Genomic DNA, 24,824 nt, shown 5'->3' on the forward strand with positions numbered 1-24,824 from the left:
AATTACAATAATAAAAACTAATACTAACTAAAAAAAATACAAAAGAACAAGAAGAAAAAGTAGAAGGTGCAGGAGAGAAAGAAAAAAAACATAGAAAGAGAAAGAGAAAAGGAAGAAAAAATAATATATTAAAAAAAAGAAAAATATATAAAGAAATGACTTCCCCCTTCATCACAAGTATAAACAATTTTAGTAACCTATCACCTTTCTCTTAAAATATAACAGATGATCTCTTCTTCCCACATCCCATCTCTTATTTATAAACAAGTCCATAAAGCATCGTCATTTCAGTCCTGATGTCAACAAAAATCCTTTAAGGGTTACCAGATATAACAACATATCTATTTTAACCTTGATTGAATAAACTAACTTTATATTCCTTCCTTTTACTTTTAACAATCTTGAACTTTAATCCCTTCAAATAATGTCATAGAACTGGATTTCTTTTGATTTTTTTCTTTGTCCTTTCTCACCAAATTCTTCAAAACTTTAACAAGCCTCTTTTGTAAATCCAATATAGGAAAATTATCCAGGTCACCGTCTTGGTTTGTTATTTGTATATCCCTTTTAATTATTAAGACATCAGATGGTTTCTTTTGTATGTCCAGTGTAACATCTTTTTCCATGTCATTCTTGTAGCCTGCTCCCTATGGCAGTTCTTGAGAGCAGATACAGAAAGATTTCATATGAGCTAAGGCTGTGCCCTTGTGGAGAAGGGGGTGTTGAAGCCATTGTTCTACTATGTTGTGTTTTTATAAGGATGCAAAGGCCCATCTTATCACTCCCCATTTGACAAAGTACCCAGGCAATTCTGATATATTTATGTACAGTTGTTATTATCAGACCACATGATTCCATTTCTATGAATGTGGCAAAATTGTGTTACACTGTAAAAGCAGACACTCCTTGATCGCATCAATGAACTGTTTTATTTTTTTCCATCCACTGTTGATTATTGTACTCTGGTCAGTGACTGTAATAAAGGTATCTAGGTATGCATGTACAATTCCAATAGAGGGGGGGAAATAAACAATAGCAGGAAAAGCCAGTGGATGGTTTCATAAAAGGCCTAGTTGTTTTAAAATAAAAAAAGGATATACGTAACAGTGGAAAGATGGATAGATCTCTAAGAAAAAAATAAGAGGTTGAATGAAAAGTAATGTTTCCACCTCCGTAACTTTAGTTTTAAAAGGAATATTTTAATAAATGAAACAAGAAAATACTCCTTGAAATGAGCTCTTTTGTATTATTCTGTACATAATCACCACCATTCACTACATACTTCTGCCAACAATGGACAAATTTCTTAAAGCTTCATGAAAGAAACTTGTCTCTTCAACCAGGTTCTGGCAGTCCTTTCCACCTCTTTATTTGAATCAGATAAAGGTATTCCTTCACTTTTGGGAAAAGGTAGAAGTCACACGGTACCAAGTCTGGACTGTATCATGCAAAGAGTAAGCAGTGAGATCCAATTTTGCAATTTCCTCTTGGGTGGCTCATGATATGTAAGATCTAGCATTCTCACATTGCAGCAAAATTTCCTTCTTGTGCTTCTGAACTTTGCTTCATCATTGTTTCAAAGTTTTGAGTGTTGCAGTGTAGCACTCTGAACTGGTAGTGATGCATGTTCAAAGAAATCCATGAGAATAACACTATCTGCATCCCAAAAACTATAAGTTTTCCTGCCGAGCCAGGGTTCTGATTTTTTTCTTTGGGATGATATACCGTGGACTACCACTTCATTTCTGAATGATGAACCCAAGTTTCATCAGCTGTCACAAAGCTGTTAAGAAATTGCTCATGTTAAGAAATGTCATAGCATGACACAATTGCTGGCAAACTTCAGATATGAAGCTTTTGTCTGTGTCATTAGCATATATCTTGCACAAACCTTCTGATAATGTGATCCACATCTTCCTGTAAAATACCAAGCTTGACAGCAATTTGCCTTTGAATGTCCACCAATTGTCCTTAATCAGTTCATTAAACTTTCCCATGTGAAACTTGTAGGTTGCTGTCACAGGTCATCCATGTTGTTCTTGATCACACAAATCAGTTCTTCCCAGTTCACCATCTTTACATTTTTTGGCCCAGCAATGCATAACAACTCATACCAGCACAGTCATCACCATAAACAATCTGCATTTGGTGGTGATTTTCAATTAGAGGGACTCCTTCAGAAGTCAAAAATTCAACCATACCACATTGCTTAAAGCACATTGATGAGTACTCACTGCAGGATTCCATTTCATAAATAATAGAAACACAACCTTTTCTTACAGCAACTTCCCATCGAGCCAAGTGAAAGAACAGATTCTGAAGAACACACTAGAGCCTTTAATACATCAGTAATGCTATCTGCTGGTGACTTATAACATAGAAGGCATTACTTTTCATTCAAACTTGTACATGCAGAAAGCTCAGAATTGTAGAATGGTATGTTGTTGTTGTTGTTGTTTAGTTGTTAAGTCGTGTCCGACTCTTCGTGACCCCATGAACCATATTGCGCCAGGCCTTCCGGTCCTTCACTGCCTCCCTGAGTTTGCTCAGTTTCATGCTCATTGCTTCAGTGATGCTATCTAACCATCTCATCCTCTGCCGTCCTCTTCTCCTTTTGCCTTCAATCTTTCCCAGCATCAGGGTCTTCTCCAAAGAGATCTCTCTTCGCATTAGGTGACCAAAGTATCTGAGCTTGAGCTTCATTATCGATCCTTCCAATGAGCAATCAGGGTTGATTTCCTTTAAGATTGACTGATTTGACCTCCTAGCAGTCCAGGGGACTCTCAAGAGTCTTCTCCAGCACCACAGTTCAAAGGCATCAATTCTTCGGCGCTCAGCCTTCTTTATGGTCCAGCTCTCACAGCCATACATTACTACTGGAAAAACCATAGCTTTGACTATGCAGATCTTTGTCGGCAAGGTGATGTCTCTGCTTTTTAATATGCTATCTAGGCTTGCCATTGCTTTCCTCCCAAGGAGCAAGCGTCTTTTAATTTCATGGCTGCAGTCTCCGTCTGCGGTGATCTTGGAGCCCAAATAAATGAAGTCTGTTACTACTTCCATTTCTACCCCTTCTATTTGCCAGGAATTGATGGGTCCAGATGCCATGATCTTAGTTTTTTTAATGTTGAGTTTCAAGCCAGCTTTCGCACTCTCCTCTTTCACCCTCATCAAGCGGCTCTTTAGTTCTTCTTCACTTTCTGCCATTAGGGTGGTATCATCTGCATATCTGAGGTTGTTGATGATTCTCCCTGCAATCTTAATTCCGGCTTGTGATTCTTCCAGCCTGGCATTTCTCATGATGTACTCTGCATATAGGTTAAATAAGCAGGGTGACGGTATACAGCCTTGTCGTACTCCTTTCCCTATTTTGAACCAATCGGTTGTTCCATGACCGGTTCTAACTGTTGCTTCTTGGCCCACATACAGATTTCTCAGGAGACAGGTAAGGTGGTCTGGTACTCCCATCTCTTTAAGAATTTGCCACAGTTTGTTGTGATCCACACAATCAAAGGCTTTTGCATAGTCAATGAAGCAGAAGTAGATATTTTTCTGGAACTCTCGTGCTTTCTCCATGATCCAGCGAATGTTGGCGATTTGATCTGTAGTTCCTCTGCCTCTTCGAAACCCAGCTTGTACATCCGGTAGTTCTCGGTTCATGTATTGCTAAAGCCTGGCTTGTAGGATTTTGAGCATAACCTTGCTAGCATGTGAAATGAGTGCAATTGTGCAATAGTTTGAGCATTCTTTGGCATTGCCCTTCTTTGGAATTGGAACATAAACTGACCTTTTCCAATCCTGTGGCCACTGTTGCGTTTTCCAAACTTGCTGGCATATTGAGGGCAGCACTTTAACACCATCGTCTTTTAGTATTTTAAATAATTCAGCTGGAATACTGTCATCTCCACTAGCTTTGTTGTTAGCAATGCTTCCTAAGGCCCACTTGACTTCACTCTCTAGGATGTCTGGCTCAAGGTCCGTGACCACACCAGCATGGACATCAGGGACATTAAGATCTTTCTTGTATAGTTCTTCTGTGTATTCTTGCCACCTCTTCTTAATCTCTTCTGCTTCTGTTAGGTCCCTGCCTTTTTTGTCCTTTATCATGCCCATCTTTGCACTAAATGTTCCTTTCATATCTCCAATTTTCTTGAAGAGATCTCTAGTCTTTCCCATTCTACTGTTTTCCTCGATTTCTTTGCATTGTTCATTTAAGAAGGCCTTCTTATCTCTCCTTGCTATTCTCTGGAAATTTGCATTCAGTTGCTTATATCTTTCCCTTTCACCCTTGCTTTTCGCATTCCTTCTTTCCACAGCTATTTGTAAAGCCTCATCAGACAGCCATTTTGCTTTCTTGCATTTCTTTTTCTTTGGGATGGTTTTAGTTGCTGCCTCCTGTACAATGTTACAGACCTCCGTCCATAGTTCTTCAGACACTCTGTCTACCAAATCTAATCCTCTAAATCTATTCATCACCTTCACTGTGTACTCACAAGGAATATGATCTAAGTCATACCTGAGTGGTCTAGTGGTTTTCCCTACATTCTTCAATTTAAGCCTAAATTTTGCAGTAAGAAGCTCATGATCTGAGCCGCAGTCAGCTCCTGGTCTTGTTTTTGCTGTCTGTATAGAGCTTCTCCATCTTTGGCTGCAAAGTATATAATCAATCTGGTTTTGGTATTGACCATCTGGTGATGTCCATGTGTAGAGTCATCTCTTGTGTTGTTGGAAAAGAGTGTTTGCTATGACTAGCTTGTTCTCTTGACAGAACTCTATTAGCCTTTGCCCTGCTTCATTTTGTACTCCAAGGCCAAACTTGCCTGTTATTCCGAGTACTCCTTGACTTCCTACTTTAGCATTCCAATCCCCTATGATGAAAAGGACATCTTTTTTTGGTGCTAGTTCTAGAAGATGTTGTAGGTCTTCATAAAAGCGGTCAACCTCAGCTTCTTCAGCATCAGTGGTTGGGGCATAGACTTGGATGACTGTGATATTGAATGGTTTGCCTTGGATACGCACTGAGATCATTCTGTCGTTTTTGAGGTTGTACCCCATTACTGCCTTTCCGACTCTCTTATTGACTATGAGTGCAACTCCATTTCTTCTAAGGGTTTCTTGCCTACAGTAGTAGATATAATGGTCACCCGAATTAAATTCACCCATTCCCGTCCATTTCAGTTCGCTGATTCCCAAGATGTCAATGTTCAGTCTTGTCATCTCATGTTTGACCACATCCAGCTTGCCTTGGTTCATAGATCTTACATTCCAGGTACCTATACAATATTGTTCTTTACAGCATCGGACCTTCTTTTCGCTTCCAGATACATCCACAGCTGAGCGTCCTTTCGGCTTTGGCCCAGCCGCTTCACTCTTTCTGGAGCTACTTGGAATTGCCCTCCGCTCTTCCCCAGTAGCATATTGGACACCTTCCGACCTGAGGGGCTCAACTTCCGGCGTCATATCTTTTAGCCTTTTAACATTGTCCATGGGGTTTTCTTGGCAAGGATACTGGAGTGGGTTGCCATTTCCTTCTCCAGTGGACCACATTTCGTCAGAACTCTCTGTCATGACCTGTCCGTCTTGGGTAGCCCTGCATGGTATAGCTCATGGCTTCACTGAGTTACGCAAGCCCCTTCGCCACGACAAGGCAGTGATCCATGAAGGGGAGAATGGTATGACAAAGTGACAAATGGCTTCTTCAACTATGTTCAAAAGAAAAGAGAAAAACCAAAATAAAGAAGGTGCTCTGTAAAGGCAAAATGCAGTCAAGTATCATGATTGCCTCAGATTCTGACAGGGTGGGGAGGAGAACAAAGTAGCAACAGGTAGTAATAATGTGAAGGCTATTGGATCTCCTTTACCTACAGGTCTGAGCCCTGGTTTGGGACCTGAGTTGGATCTCCATATCTATAGACTTTCTGAATTAACATCCACAACATCGTATTATAGTGGATGATCATATAGAGAATGACCAGATTACAAAGCCAGGTTCTGTGAGAATGACTCCACATAGATTGTTAATAGAAGTGCTAATGAGAGGCAGTTGAATCCAAGAGGGCTTGGAGCATAAGACCTGTGTTAGATGGAAATGGTTATAAAACAGACAATCCAATTTTTCCCACATCTCTCAAGTTGCAGAAAGACCATTTTATTTAAATTGTCACCTTATACTTCCTCCTAGGTCAGATAAATATTCAGTTGAATGCAGAAGCGTTGTGCTTCACTGATTTTCAAAAACTGAAAAGAAAGCATGGATGCATGCTTAGATCATGCAAGAAACACACCCCACAACATTTTGTAATTGGTCCCCTCTTGTAAAACTTAAAAACATAAAACTTGTACAGTAAATCTTTCATTTAGTAGACTGATGAGGGAAGTGTTGTCCATTAAAGTAGAATGTCTGTTGAATCTGAATGGGATTTATGCTTGTGTATTTTGCATATTATAAATATTTTATACAATTAGAGATGCATCAAATGGGAATGGGATTTTACACATGCTGTGAAAACTAGGTCTGGCAAAATCAGAAGCAAGCAGCCTGAAATCAGAATGTTCTGTTACCATAATGGGCAAGTATCAATGATTCCTCCCTCCTAATGGGGGAACCTTTTAGCCCATTTTTTGTAGCATAGGTAGGTGCAAAAATTGAATCCTCTTCTACAATATACATGTCTTGCATTTCATTTTTGGCAGGTACTGGATTTTTTTCTTAACTTTTGTAGTTTTGCAATAAAACAGATTATCTGTTTTTGTCCTTGAGTTACTGCCTGCAAAGCTTCTAATTGCAGTATTTTCTAGGTACATATCTTATGTGGTTTTCTCCATTCTTTTAATTGTTTATGGTTTTTAAAATAGTATTTTTTTTATCTGCCATTTTGAAGCAATTATTACAGGGGCCAAACATTGCTGCAGTCAAGCCCTTCCTCCTCTCTAGTTGCCTCCATCTTTGGCAAAAGAATTCATCCACATTATGAAGATTAAATTTAAGATAGAAATAAGGGCATTCATAAAGGCTGTTCTGTACCTGCTACCACTGTACTCAGATTTTCTCTCCTGATTTCTGTACTGATCATAAAAAACTCTTTAAAAGTAGGATTAAATTTCATATTGAATCCTTCGGCATCCTATACAGTGGCATTAATTACATGTCAAACCTATTGAGCAACACATACTTTTTGGAGCAAGAGAACTGGAAGATAAGATTGTGGGCATGAATGTGTGCACTCACTATGTTTTTAAAAGGAAATTAGGGAAAAGTCACTTATCTGGGACAGATTTAGGAGTGTTAGGACTTTTGTAAAGACAATAGTGCCTATTTTATGAGAGGAAACTAAAGCAAATCTAGATTATATTCTAATATAAACTTGTATATTAAAATTTCTTGTTAGAAAAAAATATGACATTTTAAGATTGCTTCTCTCTTTAGCAATATGTATTCAATATATTTTGGCTCTTTAACTATTTAGGTGATACTTGTATTCCTACCACTATCATCCCCCCCCCCTTTTAATCTGCCAATTTCCAAGCATTGTAGGGAGAAAGCTGAATAACTTGCTTAGCTGACAAACTCAATAGCATGACAGAAGGTCATACCACCTGCTGCCGAGAAAAGCTGCCTGTAAATATGACCATTCTGTGGCAGGCAGTATATTTTTTGACCCACAGAATAAAACAGATGTCATAGAAATATTTAATAAGAGAGTCTTTTTTTGTATGAAAAATAATTGTACACGCATATGACATCTAAAATAAATACTATAAATTTGACCTCTACTGAGGAATGTTAATAAAGAGTTTAGAATAAAATAATTAAGGACATGTTTTCTTAATGGCGGTCAGCACTATAGGACAACTCAGTTTTCTGTTTTTTTTATAGTGTAGTGTAAAAAACAGTAAAATAATTGCAATTACTAAAAGATTTGTGAAGTAACCATTTGATAGTATCTTTCAGATCTCAAGGATTTGCATTATGAATAGTCTTTTGTTTTTGTTTTCAATCCAGTCATCTTGTAACCATAGTGGGGATGCATGCACTGCAGCTAACTAACAGCTCCTTGTCAAAATTATATGTAGCTTTTTTATTAAAAAAAATCAATTAGTGACAGAAAGCTGCTCAGTTGAGAAACATGGTCGCCACCCCCCACTGAACTTTTGCTCCTTTACTCAAGAAATTCATTAGTTATAGCTAGATTAGATTTTTAGCAGCTAATCTAACTGCTGTAGGGGTTTGCAAAGTGGAGACAGAGCTGTGCTATTGGATTTGTTCAATTCATTTGACTCCAGGACTATAATTGCACTTATGTCTTACAAGGCTTTTTATAGCCTAAGGCTGGCTGGCAGCAGAAAACAAATTGGCAGTGAATACAGTAAGAGTGAAAGGGAATGAAAGGCACACATTATCAGTCTCCAGGCAGCACTGTTCTGGCAGGAAGTTTCTTGGTTAATTTACAAATAAAACTTCGATTTTAGGATGGGCACTTTGTCAGGCAGACAATGGGGATGTCAGGACTGGCTATTACTCAGTAAAAGTAGCACCCATGCCTAACCCTAGCAGAAGTTCTTCAATCATGCAGACAACTCCTTTCTGAAGCCAGCTGGCTCTATAATACAATTAGTAGGGAAAGGAGGTCAGGCTATTAGGTGTCTATACCATGACTACTGTCAGCATTAGTGTGTAGCCTGGCAGACTAGGAGAATAGCTAAAGTGGAGTTCCTTTATCACTATTTATTAAGCAGTACTGTAGATGCAGAATGACGCATAGACTTGCATGCCCAAACATACAGTTGTTAAAAGGCTTGAAAAAATAGCAAATGCTCAGTAACTAAGAGGTATCTTCTTATGCATAGATTGTAGTTGAAGAAATGTAATACTGGATAGGATTGATAGCAAAATTTAAGTTATACTCTTTATTAACTTTTGTCCTAGGAAGATGTCCTAATTTGGAATCATTTAAAATGCAGACAGATCCCATTTCTAATTTAACTTATTTTATAAGTTTTTTTATTGCTTTTTAATTAATAACAAAAAAGAAGAACAAAACCCAATAATAATAATAATACACTATGAAGAAGAAGGGGGAAAAAACTTTAAAAAGTGCCATTACAAAAAAGTGACAAAAATACAACAAAGGACATAAAAACTTGGCATAGTATATCATTATAACAGTAAATAATTACAAATCTATATATATTTATCTAATGCAAATATTATTCAAATGCATATATAATTCTAATACTTCTTTTTAGCGTACTGTATTTTGTATAAATGAGTCCCATATTTCACTATACTTGTCCATACAAAGTCTGTGTCTATAGGCGATCCGCTCATAAGTGACAAGTGCAATGTATGGACTTTAGAAGTCAATACCTACTAATAAAAATTATGAAATGATGTGGAAGAATTACTATCTTTGGTATGTTAAAGCACACACAGAAAACCTTTATACATAATATGTAACAGAAACAACATTTTTAAGTTAATTTATTTCCAATATAAGCATTTGTTACTTTCTTAAATATTAACAGCTCAGGCCATTTTTAACAGTAACTTTACATAGCTACAGTATTAAGCAGTGAAATTTTTGTATGCATAGAAAACTTAGAAGTAAGGAATTATCTTGTATGCTGTCTGGCAATATTGGATTAACAATTAAATTCCATTTTTTCTATTTGCTTTCTCTGTGCCTTTTGGTTTCCACTGTTAAAATTAATGCAGTAATCTGAGATCTAATAAGTGCTATAATGATACCTTTTAATATCTCCCAAATTAATTTTGTAGACGTGGATATGATTGAGGCATAACAAGCTAATAACTGAATATAGATTGTAGTTTCTTTCTTACTTTGCTGTTGTCATTGTGCAAGGCTACATATGAACATTTAGATTAAGTTAGATTTAGATCATTGTGTTTAGTGAGACTTAATTTTAAGTAAGTGAAAATCAGATTGTAGCCTCTCTTCCTTACAATTTATTTTCAGAAAGAACATGACTTTCATTTTAACCTAAATTTTATAGAGCACTGGTTTTGCCACAGCTTTTGAAGTTGTAAACTTTTTCTGTAATAGTTGGTTAATTTCATTGTAGATTAACTGAATATAATCATGAAAATTGAATGAAAATTACTGAATTGCAATGGATTCAAAACATACAGTGGGGCAAAAAAGTATTTAGTCAGCCACCAATTGTGCAAGTTCTCCCACTTAAAAAGATGAGAGAGGCCTGTAATTTTCATCATAGGTATACCTCAACTATGAGAGACAAAATGGGGGAAATCCAGAAAATCACATTGTCTGATTTTTAAAGAATTTATTTGCAAATCATGGTGGAAAATAAGTATTTGGTCAATATCAAAAGTTCATCTCAGTACTTTGTTATATATCCTTTGTTGGCAATGACAGAGGTCAAGCGTTTTCTGTAAGTCTTCACAAGGTTTTCACACACTGTTGCTGGTATTTTGGCCCATTCCTCCATGCAGATCTCCTCTAGAGCAGTGATGTTTTGGGGCTGTCGCTGGGCAACACGGACTTTCAACTCCCTCCAAAGGTTTTCCATGGGGTTGAGATCTGGAGACTGGCTAGGCCACTCCAGGACCTTGAAATGCTTCTTACGAAGCCACTCCTTCGTTGCCCAGGCGGTGTGTTTGGGATCATTGTCATGCTGAAAGACCCAGCCACGTTTCATCTTCAATGCCCTTGCTGATGGAAGGAGGTGTTCACTCAAAATCTCACGATACATGGCCCCATTCATTCTTTCCTTTACACGGATCAGTCGTCCTGGTCCCTTTGCAGAAAAACAGCCCCAAAGCATGATGTTTCTACCCCCATGCTTCACAGTAGGTATGGTGTTCTTTGGATGCAACTCAGCATTCTCTCTCCTCCAAACACGACAAGTTGAGTTTAGACCAAAACATTCTACTTTGGTTTCATCTGACCATATGACATTCTCCCAATCCTCTTCTGGATCATCCAAATGCTCTCTAGCAAACTTCAGACAGGCCCAGACATGTACTGGCTTAAGCAGGGGGACACATCTGGCACTGCAGAATTTGAGTCCCTGGCAGCGTAGTGTCTTACTGATGGTAGCCTTTGTTACTTTGGTCCCAGCTCTCTGCAGGTCATTCACTAGGTCCCCCCATGTGGTTCTGGGATTTTTGCTCACCGTTCTTGTGATCATTTTGACCCCACAGGGTGAGATCTTGTGTGGAGCCCCAGATCAAGGGAGATTATCAGTGGTCTTGTATGTCTTCCATTTTCTAATTATTGCTTCCACAGTTGATTTCTTCACACCAAGCTGCTTGCCTATTGCAGATTCAGTCTTCCCAGCCTGGTGCAGGTCTACAATTTTGTTTCTGGTGTCCTTCAACAGCTCTTTGGTCTTGGCCATAATGGAGTTTGGAGTGTGACTGTTTGAGGTTGTAGACAGGTGTCTTTTATACTGATAACAAGGTCAAACAGGTGCCATTACTACAGGTAACGAGTGGAGGACAGAGGAGCCTCTTAAAGAAGTAGTTACAGGTCTGTGAGAGCCAGACATCTTGCTTGTTTGTAGATGACCAAATACTTATTTTCCACCATGATTTGCAAATAAATTCTTTAAAAATCAGACAATGTGATTTTCTGGATTTTCCCCCCCATTTTGTCTCTCATAGTTGAGGTATACCTATGATGAAAATTACAGGCCTCTCTCATCTTTTTAAGTGGGAGAACTTGCACAATTGGTGGCTGACTAAATACTTTTTTGCCCCACTGTATCTACTGTGAAATATCTCTTACTAGTTCTTCCCATTTTGTTGATGTTCCAGTCATTAATGTATTATTGTTCATTTATCACAAAATAATGTACTATGTGAAGCCACAGTTCCATAATATTTGAAAAAAGGAAGTTCTTTAACATGCAGAAAATAATTTGTACAAGTTTTCTCTGGTGAAATAGACACACTGTTGGCATTGTAATTCCATTCCTGCAGCCTAACTTCTCAAACTCTTTTGTCATTCTGATTAATAGCAAATCCATTTGTTGTTACAGCTTCGACACTTGGGAAATGATGAAGTTCATGTTATCTGGTCTGAACACACCAGAAATTATCGCAGGGGCATTATACCAACAGATTTTGGTGATGTTTTAATTATTATTTATCCAATGAGGAATCGTATGTTCTACATAGAGATTATGAAGAAACCAGAGGTATGTCCTGAAGTTCAACACGGTCAGGTTCTTACAAAAGTAGAGAATAAGAATGCTAAAGAAAACTGATTCTTAGAAACTCTTCTTTTTTTTTTCCTTAATGAAATGGAAAATTTAATGTCGAGTAGTCTCACTTTATGTTTATGATCAGAAGTTAATTGGTTTAATTACTAACAGATGTGTAGCTTATACTTCTTTAGTAGCTTAGCAGAAAATGGTCTGCATGTATGTGTATATTATACACATGTGCATACTCACACATTCATTCATTTATTATGAGGACACTGCAGAAAAGTGAGAGAAAGTAAAATAAAATTATTTCCATACAAATATAGCTTCATAATGCGTACAAATATGGCTTCATAATTATGTACAAATATGGCTTCATAACGCAGAAAAAGTAATTTAAGTTTTAAATTAATAACATGTTCCTGCTTTTTTCCCATCAAGATGGATCCAAAGCAACTACAAAAGTAAAATCAGATAAAATACAATTGCAAACAACAAAAGTGGAAAAAATTAGGTTTAATGTTGAAATGAAAATGGAATGATGTCCAATTCTCTCTGGACTTGGTACTAAAATTGATATAATCTCATGGCATTTTTTACATTTATACTAGTATTGATGCATGGTCTTTTTTCCATCGCCTTTATACTACACTTCTTGAAAACTTTCTTATTATTCTTGTAAGATGAATATTATTATGTAAGATGAATAATAATATTATTATTATTATTGTAAAATGTTGCCTACCAGTTGTGTTGGTCTTCAACTCCTGTAATTGGCATACCACTTTGTAATTCTCCAGACAAAAAAAGATCCTTCAGAATAAGATATTTGGGGTTGTTTGGTGCTCTCCTTCTCAGGAATCCTTTTGCAAAGCAAGACATTTCACACTGCTTGTGGTGAGCCGCACTTCTGATAGTGAATGCACGGTATACTGTCTCTCTGAACAATCTGTCTGAGATGAAGGCCTCAGACCAGTTTAGCAAATTTCTATATTGTGACTGGAATTGGGGTATTTGAACCTATAATGAACTTTTGTGAATTGCATTTGCTCTTGGTCTTTTTCCATACTTTATTGAAAAAGCTTGTCCTGGTCTTCTAATCTCTGTATAGCTTGGAACTAGGTACCTGAAGAATTACTGGTTTCTATATTGAGTTGTCTGTACTTTTAAGCAATCATTAGAAAGTTTTTCCCCATGTTCTCCCACCTTTGAAGTAATTTTTCAGAGATGAAACCTTACATGTGGAGCTATCTTGAAAAGGGCACTCCTTATGTTCATTCTGGTAACTTTCCAGCCACACATAAATATCCTATTTTTTTGCAGACTGTTTTGTTGGTGTGTTTTGCATTGGTAGTTTTGATATTTGATAGATTTTTCTGTCTGTAGAGATTCTCTATTTTTAATTTAGCCTGTGTTCTTCCTGTTTATCATACTTTAGATATTTTATTGAAAATTGTCCTGATAATATGCATGAAAAGGGAGGTGTAAACTCATCATTAACAACCAAAAATAAGTAAAGCCCAGAACCAGTAACATTAAAGCAAAGACAAGAAAATCAGGTAGCACCCTGGATAGCTCCCTGCAAAGCTTAGGCTGGTCTCATAAACAAAGCCTAGAGCCGACATTAAATAGAATTGCAGCTTTGTGTGATTAAATCTGCTATGGTGAGCTCCCCAATAGAGAAGTATAGGCTGTTTCAGTAATTGCAAATGCCAACGTAGAGAAGGGGATGGCTCTGTTGGAGCTGCCAGGGTTGAGGAAGATTGGTTAACAAAAACTTCTTAGGCCACAGTAGTGTAAAGTAGTTTTTTCCTTTTATTAGAGCTTCTGGGATCAATTCTGAGGCCACATCTGCCTCCACGTTGTTGTTTCCTCGGTACACAGCCATGTCCCCCAGAGTTAAAGAACCAAGCCCTTCGATCATAAGAGCTTACAAATATTTACAAAATAATTTAAATTTTAAAATGCTATCTATGTGGTTGACATTGACTTGATGGCATGTAATCAATATACTGGAAAGTGGAGTCAAATGAAGAACTTGGAAGTGAAATTAAAATACAAACTGTATAATGGAGATGTGTGAAGTGATTTTACTCAAAAACCCCAGGTGTCAGAACAACAAAGCCAGCCAAGATTCCAGGAAGTGACTTCAGGGCCAAATATTCAAGATAGTACTGGTAATATTCCCACCTCTCTGATGACCAGCTGAAAGGGTGCTACTATTACTGTGGCTGTGAAGGACAAGGTATAGTTGGTAGCAGTGGAGATTGGGCTGTCTAGCTAGGCTCCCTGTGGTTAAGGAGAGCAGAAATGGGAGCTTAAGGTGAAAGGTTCTGGCATTATGTCTCTCACAGAAAAGGCAGGGCAATGGAAGCCATGGTCACAGAAAAAAAAAAAATGTGGACATAGCAGGAGCTGGTTTAAGAGGGGATATGTAAGTGCCTTTGATTTGTTATTTAAAAAAATTATCCTGGGTAATAGACAGGAAATGATGGGAGATGGCCCCTCTGGAGTGAGAAGAGAGGGGGTGACCCTGAACCCAGAAGTCTTGAGTGAGATTGGGGCTCTTAAAGGAAGAATTATATATGAAATGGAGGGAAGTAGAGGAAGGGTTAATTAGAGGACAGAATGAGAGTGAGTTTAAGGGGCTGGCAAGAGTGGCTTGACAGACAGACTCTCTAGTAAATTGGGAAAGTGGGTGTAGAATATTCGGGTGTGGTGATTTTGGTTTGACTCAACTTGCTAATTATGTGAGGATGGATTGCAGACAACTTTGTTGATGAGGAAGGTGGTGGACATATTTCAGTTGTGACATGAAACATGGCAAAGGGTGTTGGGCGAGTTCTCACAAGGGAAGGGAAATATCAACTTGGTGCTGGCCCTCACTTCCATTCCTGCAGCCCCATTTCTAGATTTATATAGTCAGGTCATTGATTACCATGACCTTGGGCTACTGCTTATAAACATCAGTTCCATCTGTAACAATGGCATATTCATCCATTATTTAATTAGGAACTAGTGAATGAAACTGGCATACATTATTGCAAAATGCTTGGTTAAGGGCCTTTCTGAGATCTGATGATAGAGAGGGGACTCTTATGACTTCTGCCGTTTACAGCTTGATCCATACTCTCTGGTTCCTTTGGCATGCAGTGGGGAAGTGGACCCAGAGATTTTAGATAACTATCACCCTATCTCCAACCTTCTTTTTTAGGGAAAGTTGTTGGGATGATGGTGGAATGTTGGCAACCTTAAAGAAGCAGATTATCAAGACCCATCACTATCTGAATCCTTTCTATCTGGAATAAGATCCAGTCATAGATCTATCTAGATCTACTGCTAGATAGGTAGGTAGAAGCTGTGATCAAGGGGGAGCATTTGTCAGCTCCAGCTGATGTGCCAGTTGTGAGCCTACCTGGAGTAGGAGGCCCTCACATTGATAATTCATGCACTGTTACTACTCAGTTCAGTTACTGTAATATGCTTCTATTTAAGGCTACCTTTGAAGGCCATTCAGAAACTGCAGTTGGTCCAAAACACAGCAGCCCGTGGATTAGCAAACTAAAATTGCTATACTCATATAATACCTGTATTATTGGGTATCAGTGGTTTTCCAGGTATAATTCCAAGTGCTGCTTTTAACCTCTAAAGCTTGACACCTAGGTGCTTACAGTCTACCTTGTCTGTATGGAAGCAGCCCATCTGACCCATCCAATGCAATACCTCTTTAAAATTAGCTTATGATCCCCCAGCCCATGAGGTAAAGAAAGGGCGGGGGGGGGGACAAGCAGTGTTTTTCACTTGTGGCTCTGTCCTGTGAGGTGACCTCGTTCTTCGAGTTAGGCTGGTGCCCTCAATATTGGCCTTCTGGAAGCTTTTAAAGACTGAGCTGTTGCAACAGGCATTTGGAGAATAAGAACTGTCATCGTTTATTGCCTATTTGTGCTACCTGCATTTTATATTATAATTTTATCTTCATTCTATTGCCCCTGAGTACTGTTTTATGTTATGACACTGGGTATCATTTGAAGTCCAGCAGTATAAAAATACAATATAAATAAATACACATACATAAGTCACATGTATTTAATGCATAAAATAAAGTGAGATAAACAAAAAAGTGAAGAGGTATTGCATTGGATGGGTCAGATGGGCATGGATGCATGGGATCCTTAAAGCTTCAATGATCTGGTGGAACAAAAAGATTCACCAATCTTTCAGTAATAAAAAGTTACTTTTCAGGCAAGGACATTCCATATCTATTATTTCAAATTGATAGTTAAAACTTTGACAGTTGAAAAATGGTGGATCTCCTGATTTCTTTCCCTCTTTCTTAATTATCTTACAAGGGTAAATGTATTTAACAGAAATAACTGAATTAAATAGAATTAAATGCATAATTATTGATGAAAATTCTTATTGCTAAATATATTCTGCAAAATTATTAGTCATGTTCCAGCTTTGCTTCAGATGAATCAGGTTCTGTTATTCCTTTGTAAGCTTGCTAAAACTCATCACTTACAACCATTGACATCTTTTGAAGAATTATGTACATCTAGTTCATTTAAAATTAAGAGAATCTTTTCAGTATTATATAAGAACCTTACATCAAGCATGACAGGTTCTTTTGAAAATCTTGAAAAAACTGGGAGGATGATTTGGGATTTGAACTCAGTGAATCTTGTTAGAACTCTATGTGGCATAGTTGTTTTTTTTTAATTAATTCAGTAAGTCATCAAAAACTATGAAAAAAATCCAAATGTAACATTAAAGTACACTGAATTGTTCCTTTCTACAATGTTTGGCAGTAAGCACATTTATATAGCATATCATCTTTGATGGCTATGCCTAGTTAGTCATTCCTTTTGATCAAAAGGTTTTGAAAAAAGCACTTCACAGCCAACAGTCCCAAAAATTAATTCAAGTTATTTTTTTCCCCTTCTGGGGAGAGGGCTACTTTTGCTTTTTTATTTTCCTTTTAATTCTGTATTTCTTCATTTTTGTCTTGATGTTTAATAAAAAAGAATTTAAAAAAGGACATTCATTGTAGAGTTTGAGGGTAACATTGGGAAAAAATCTTCTCATTTTACGTAATACTTACTTGAATAATGCATGCTTATATAATTTAATAATGCATGCTTATGTTCCGTTAGAAACCATCCATCATAAGAATTTATATCAAATGAAGAATAATCATCACTGCAGTGTTTGAATAGGCATGTGTTCTTATTTTACCTTCTCTTACCTTATTCTCTAGTGCCTTCAATCGTATCCAATAACAAAAATGATGAATCTAATTTTCACCTGTTCAGCTGCTGTAATTTTTCACAGTTTACACAGATTTTTCAGAGTGTATTTATTAAAGTCGCCCTATGGCACTGTTTGGTGTGGGGAAAATGTTCAGCTGCTTAATAAGTGCACTTTAAGATGATGTCAGAAAGGCAAACTGAGTCAGCCTTCTGGGACAGTTCTTGCTGTTACCCTGAGGCCCTGGAGCACCCATAGAAAAAAGAAAGTTCAGAATTAGAAGCAGATGACATGTAGAGAATTAAAGGACATTTGCAGTTAGAAGTTTGCATATGAATGAAGAGTAGTAATGTCTGTCATACAGACTTATATTTTGTGATTTGTTGAAATCAAGTTTAATTTTCCAGCGTCTGTTTTGTCACTCTGTAATGAAATCTCTTTCATTAAAATGCATTTACATGACACTTTCAGATAAGTTTATTATCACGAAAGTTTATCAGTTTATTATCATTTGGATTTTTAAATTGAACTTCTTGCCCTGTTTTTCAAGCAGCAAGTTTCCAGAGATACAGTAGAGTCTCGTTTAACCGACCTTCGCTTATCCGACATTCCGTCTTATCCAACGCCCCTAAAAAAAACACAACACGCATAAATTGGCGACGAGAAAAGTGTGCCACTTGTTTGTGAGCGTGAGTGTACTCTTTCTTGTTGCTCCTGACGGTGCGGCGCCGCAACGCAAAAATCGATTACAACAGGTGCGGCAGATCGGGGTGTTTTTTTTTTTTACCGCACTCAATCGTTACTGTGTGTTATCTGACATTTTCACTTATCCAACGTTCTGCCGGCCCGTTTATGTCGGATAAGCAAGACTCTACTGTATAATTAAAATACAGAGGTATAACTTAAACTTAATAACTTAAGATATAATTAAAACACAGAGGTATCACTGACAAAAAAGCTTGGACATCTCACAGAGAAGAGCGAATATTCTAGCAACTCCTCACTACAGTGCCTCCAGAAAATCAAAGATGTACACATAGATGAAGATGAAATCATGGTCTCATTCGATGTCACAGCACTCTTTACACCCATAAGCCCAGAACTAGTGAAAGAATCCATATCAGCAGTACTACACAACACACCCGACCTAACCAAATACACCCAGATCGAAATACCCAGAATCATGGACCTCATCAACCTCTGCCTCACTACCTATTTTCAGTTTGATGGACAAATATACCAACAAATCAGAGGCACACCCATGGGATCACCATTGTCAGGACTCATAGCAGAGATTGTAATGCAATGCTAGAAACTATAGCACTTCCACACATACAACCTAAAGTATGGATCCAATAGGTAGATGACACCTTTGTTATAATGAAAAATGAACAACTAGAGAAGACACATGAAGCCATCAACATCTTCAAAGGAATAAAATTCACCAGAGAGGAAGAAAACAAGATGCTACCCTTCCTGGATGTCCTCATTAGCAGAGGAAACAACAGCAGATTAGAAACCCAAGTCTATCAGAAGACAACCCACACTAATCAAGTACTCCATTACCAAAGTAACAACCCAACCTCCCACAAGAGGAGCTGCGTAAGAACATTATTCAAACGAGCACAAACGCACTACAGCAACCCAGAACAGCAGAAAAAGGAAACAGACCACCTATACAACATCTTCCAACAAAATGGATATCCACGCAACTTTATCAAAAAGTGCCTGACCACCCAACCTACTACAACACAACCAACACAAGCTATGAAAAGGATAACATTGCCATACATCAGAAACATCTCAGAAAGTACCAACAGGCTATTACAACCACATGACATCTCTGTAGCACACAAACCAACTTAAACCCTCCAAAACATCTTAAGCAAACCAAAAGACCCAGTAGCCCAAGAAGAAAAAACAGGAGTCATACAGTGTAAGGACTGTCACAACCACTATGTAGGACAGACAGGCAGAAGGCTTGCAGAGCGCATCCATGAACACCAACTAGCAGTCAGAAGACATGATGAAAACTCCTTAATCTCACAACGCATGGACAGACTTAACCATAGTTTCAACTGGGAAACTCTCAGCATCTTAGACCAAGCTAAATCCAAAAATGCGAGGGAATTCTTGGAAGCTTGGTATTCAGACAAGGCAGCCATCAACAGGCACACAGAGATAAACAACATCTACACACTATTCAAAAGAGGCAATAGAGAGGAGAGCAAAAGACCAGAACATCTCACCAGCAATCATCACCCAGATAAGCAGGGATTAACACCAAGATTACCACCAGACTTACAAGCAGTAAACAATACCCTAATCAAGGAACTACCAGAGGAAAAAACAAAACCCACACCCCACCAACACTGTCAGGATATGCCACTGTATATAAACAGAGCAAACCCCATTCCATTCTAGCACTGAAGATGTTACCTAGCTGGGTAATGAAATGTTTGTAAGAAAACAACCAAACTCAGAGAACCCCAAGGACTCCAGAGGTATAACTTGATTAAAACAGATATGTCTAAAAAGCCTTGACCAATAAAAGGTCTTAGCACCAAAACATAGAAGACAGAACACTGGGCTTTTTAGCTGAACAATCAAATTCCAATTTTAACATGTCCAAAGTTTTGTTGATGAGCTCTTTGTGAAGAAGGCTCAGGAGTATTTCAACCAGTGTAACAGCTTATTTCTGTGGAGTCCTTGGTGCTCTCTGTGCTTGGTTGTTTGATTGCAGACATTTCATTACTCAACTAGGTAACATCAGCAGTGTGCGTGAGTGTGGGTTTTGCTCCCTCTTTATATACAGTAGCTTGCTGGCAGTGCAAGCTACTGTATATAAACAGGGAGCAAAGCAGGTTGTCTGCAACCAACTAAGCTCAGGATTCCACAGTTCAACCCTGAGCTACATATATTCATAAGTAGAGAATACAGACAATACATATATTACATAGAATACAATATATTACGTATGTTATATACACATTACATACATAGAGAATACATATAGTCATACGTAGATAATACATAGAATACATAGAATAGAATACACAGAAGTAGAAGAGAATACATATATATTCTCTTCTATTGGAGCTTATCTCTTTCTAACCCAGTACTTTGATACAGGTTGTCCTCGTTCAGTGGCTAGAGTTGAGACTGGCAACATGGTTGTTAAGCAAAGCAGTTGCTAAGTGAAACCGCAACTGGGCTTATGATCTTCCAACGGTTTTCCTTTGCTTTACAGACCTGCAAAGGTCTTCAGTGCAAGGACTGGTCACAAAGTTACTTTTTTATCACCGTTGTAACTCTGAATGGTCGCTGTACAAGGCAGCCACTAAACAAGGACTACCTGTATAGGTTTGTGAGAGCTGTAGATTTTCTGAACCCAGTTTCTTCTCTCCCATCCCATCCCCTTCCCTTTTTTAATATTCCAGCACTGGAATTTCTCGGTCTTGGAAGGAACCAGGTTGGAAGAGAATATTTCAATGTTAGATTCTCCCCTCCAATGTCATGCCTTTCATAATGTTTCTATTAAAGGTGGTGGTGGTGGTTGTTCAGTTTGTAGATTGCTTTCTATACCAAGGTCTATTTAAAGCAGCTATTAAGTGCATACTAGAAATGTCCTTGCAAAATATATGACGGGAGGAAGCTTGTTTGTTTAAGTTATACATTGTGTGCTAAAAAACCATACAGTGGAAAGAAGAAGACCAACATGGAAAGTAGTATTCCATTAAAAATATAACTCTTATGATACAGTCAACTATTCAACATATTTCAGGGGCAAATGTGACTGACTTTTTGTTGATCAGCTACTAACCGTGGAATGAATGAAAGTTATCTTGTAGAGATAAATGACTGATTGGTTGCAATCCTTGGTATTTAAACTGAGTTCTCTAATCAAATGAAAAAGCTGTCACTTCTTTTTCAGGTTTCAGGATCCATGGTAACGTTTGGCCTTTTACGTTCATAATGTTAGCCTTTTTGTTTGCATCTAAGTAGGGACACCTGGAATAATGTTAACATTTACCAATTTTGTGTTAATAGCTTCATGATATAAGAATCTCTGATCCGATAGCTGTTACTTTTGTTATATTGCTACAGCTTTATTGTTTTCATTTTTTATCCTCCTGCTTGGCAACCATGCAGTGATTGACAAACTTTTTTGTCTTTTTAATTAACCAATATAATTATTGGGAACTATGATTCAGTCTTTTGCTCAACAAAGCCTCTGAGAGAAAACAATAGTAAGTCTTTTAGTATGAATGCATTCCACACATCACAGATGCATTAAGATATTCTAAACAATGAGACGAAAAGCTGCCTGTAAAAGCAGACAAAGAATGCCATACAGACTCATACAGTGTGCATACCGCCAGGGACACACTGAGAGGTCCCTGGGACACAGATGCCTCGTTAGATTGCAGCTAGTCACCAGAGATTAATGCTCAGCCATTTGGTTCAATAATTTTCTCATTCACAAGCTTTTTAAACTATATGGCTTACTACGGGAGATAGGTCTCTGAACTAAAATGGTTTATTTAAACTTGACTGTATTTTAATTGAGTCATAGCACTATTTCATGTTGCTCAATAATTACAGAACAAAGCAAAAGTGTAAATGAAGGTGATATTGTTTTACAATCACAAGAATTTCTAAAAATCTATGGGACACTCATATTTTTAGTGGATTACAGTATAGTTTTATTAAACATGTACATTTTATCTGATTGTTGTTCAGACCAAAATCTCATAGTTATTTTAATATCTGTAACTTCATTCTAGAATTTGGAGGACAGTTTTGACACCACTATCTTCTGCTTGTAATTCTCAGGGGGTTTGTCACCACAGTTCTGTGTTTTGCTTTTCTCATAAACACATACAGATGCAAATGGAAAGAATATGTTGAAGAAAAAATAAATAGCTGTACATTTTTTTATTGGCATGCTAGAAGCACTAGGTTTGGAAGCATTAAATATCCTATCCCATTAAATTTATCACCAAACCCATCCAAAAAGTCATTTTCACATATTATGAATATTGGTGGAAGAACCCAAAGAACAGGGCAGTTTACTTTAGAAGAACAAAGACTGATCTCACTTGCCAACATTTGGCAGCAGACTTTCTTATCATTTTGAGGATAGAAACATTCAGCAAAAAACTCTTGTAGTGTATGCCATAAAATAGGGTTGCTTTAGTTTCAAAAGCAGCAAAAAACCCCATCTCAAATCCCCCCCAAATATATATGGAACATTATAGAGGAAAACTAAGGAGGGAAGAGGCTGTCTTCAATTACAGGAAACTACAATCCTATATATTTTTCTCATTGAACCAACATGCATGTTGATTATTTGTCAAAGCTTGACAATTATTATTAGGGGTTGTACTTGTATCTAAATTCAGAATTCATATTTTCTTATTTAATGGAATTTGTATCCTAGTATATAATTATAGTTTCATTGTTTCTGCCATGATGATTTTGTTTTAAAACTAATACATAGAGGTAACTCTGTTGAGACTGAGTTATTAAAGATTATTTTTAAATGCTTTAAATGTTGGTTGATTTATGTAATAGTAGTCAAGTTTAGCAAAGAATGCACCTAAAATATGGAAATTAATTTTTTACGGTAGTATGTATACACATAGGTTTTATACTTTTAATGCTAAAAACTCCAATATAATACCAATTCTTCCACAGCAATATTTTTTTCACTTCTTCTTTAATGCCTTATACTCATGTTGCTTGTTTATTGACAGGTCCCATTTTTTGGTCCTTTGTTTAACGGAGCAATTGTGACTGCAAAACTGTTACCAAATCTTATACGGGCCACATGTATCAATGCCAGCAGAGCTGTGAAGTCTCTTATAACTCTCTATCAGAGCTTGTATCCTTTTTTATTTGTTTCTATGTCACGATTGCTGATTTCATCTATTTTTGAAGTACATTTTGTGCCAAAGAACATGGTATATTTCAACCTCTCTAATAATAGCAGCATTTTTAAATTCATTCATGTTTAAACTTACTGATACACTTGATGCATATAGGATGAAGAGTGCAAAAAGATAGCTGCATTCAAGATTGCAAGGTTTCCTCAAAACTGGTAAGCTGATATTGAAGAAAAATATATATCTGATATGTGGAAGAAAAAAACTGGCAAAATTCTCAAAATGTCAATGCAAATTTGTTTCTCTTACATAGTATATGAATCACTTCATGTTTACATGACAGTGTAACAATCTAAGTTTCACATCACTTTTTAATGTTTGTCTGTTTGATATATATATTGTCTCTGGTTAAGAGCCAAAAGGATTATATCATCATTGGGAGTTTTTCAATTAATATATTCCTGCTTGCATCCCCTAAGAACTGACAGGACTGAATGACGTAGTTCCAACATATAGTTCAGTCCCCCAGAACCTGGCATGGGACTCTGAAATCCAGGTAGCAAGCCAAATGCCTCAACACTGCTGTGTCCTGGTACTTGTAAAACAAAATCATTCCATTTGCTTTCCCTCCTTCACCAGCAGGGCAGAGAACATGTTTAGGACATTGGACACTCCTGCTCAGTATTTCGCTTCAAGGATGAAGACACATCCATTGGTGCTGAGAGCTGGAAAAGTTTGGGTCCTAGGACGAGGAGAATGGTTTTGATGTGAAGCCTAAAGGGGCACAGCTCAGAGTTGATAGTGACTAAAATTCTTTCAAATATTTGTTTTGATCCCATTAAGCAGAACATTTTCCATATTTTTATTTGAATCATATAGCCCAAGTGGAAGATGAGGAATGTTATATTATACAGTAATACTTTGGGGTTCATTTGTTATCCAAGAAACTCAGGAAAGAAAAACAAATACCTTTAGTTTCTCCAGGCTATGCAACCTCTCATCAATAAAGAAGCTGTCTGGCAAATATCACTCCTGAGATCCAGGAATATGCTAAATTATATCATTTTATGGGAAAAGCAGGGTAAAATATAGCTCGACACCTCTGAAAGACAAATTTCAAGATGGAAAACATAGCCCATTTTAGCAGCAATTCAGAAAGAGGATTTGCCAGCTTCCATAGACCTTTGGAATTTCAGATTCATGTTCCAATTTGAAGTTTCCTCTGTCTTTGCTAACACAACTTACACATTTTGGCTTGATATCAGCCCATCAGGTCATTAGGTAGGTGCCTTGGGGTCATATCTGTTATTGCAGGGAAATTTTCATAATCCATATTTGATTAATATTCTAATCAAAGCTTTTTCTGAACAACTGTGTCTTGATAGTGTTCAGTTCATTATTTAAGTATTGAAATCTATGATTTTATGATAAATATAAAGAAGATTTTCCTCAAATTGTCCCAACAAGTTGATCACTTGGAAATAATTCTGGACATTT

At 37.3% G+C, this 24,824-nt stretch overlaps 1 protein-coding gene across 7 annotated transcripts in view; it reads left to right on the plus strand.

Moving 5' to 3' along the window:
* The window catches only part of RALGAPA2 (Ral GTPase activating protein catalytic subunit alpha 2), a 234,083-nt gene that overhangs the window by 126,165 nt on the left and 83,094 nt on the right, over positions 1 to 24,824 (plus strand). For all 7 annotated transcript variants that reach the window (XR_015794244.1, XM_088131538.1, XM_088131540.1 and 4 more), the window contains 2 exons: positions 12,025 to 12,183; positions 23,199 to 23,326. Coding sequence is in view for 6 of the 7 variants with exons in the window: in XM_088131538.1 (XP_087987664.1) it covers positions 12,025 to 12,183; positions 23,199 to 23,326 (287 nt within the window). In the remaining variant the exon portion in view is untranslated. Of the gene's footprint in view, positions 1 to 12,024; positions 12,184 to 23,198; positions 23,327 to 24,824 lie in introns of those variants that run through there.

The sequence above is a fragment of the Python bivittatus genome, unplaced genomic scaffold, assembly GCF_059951505.1.
Source record: "Python bivittatus isolate LINGU-HERP-01145 unplaced genomic scaffold, Pbiv_v1 ctg000960_np1212, whole genome shotgun sequence".
NCBI classification, from domain to species: Eukaryota; Metazoa; Chordata; class Lepidosauria; order Squamata; family Pythonidae; genus Python; species Python bivittatus.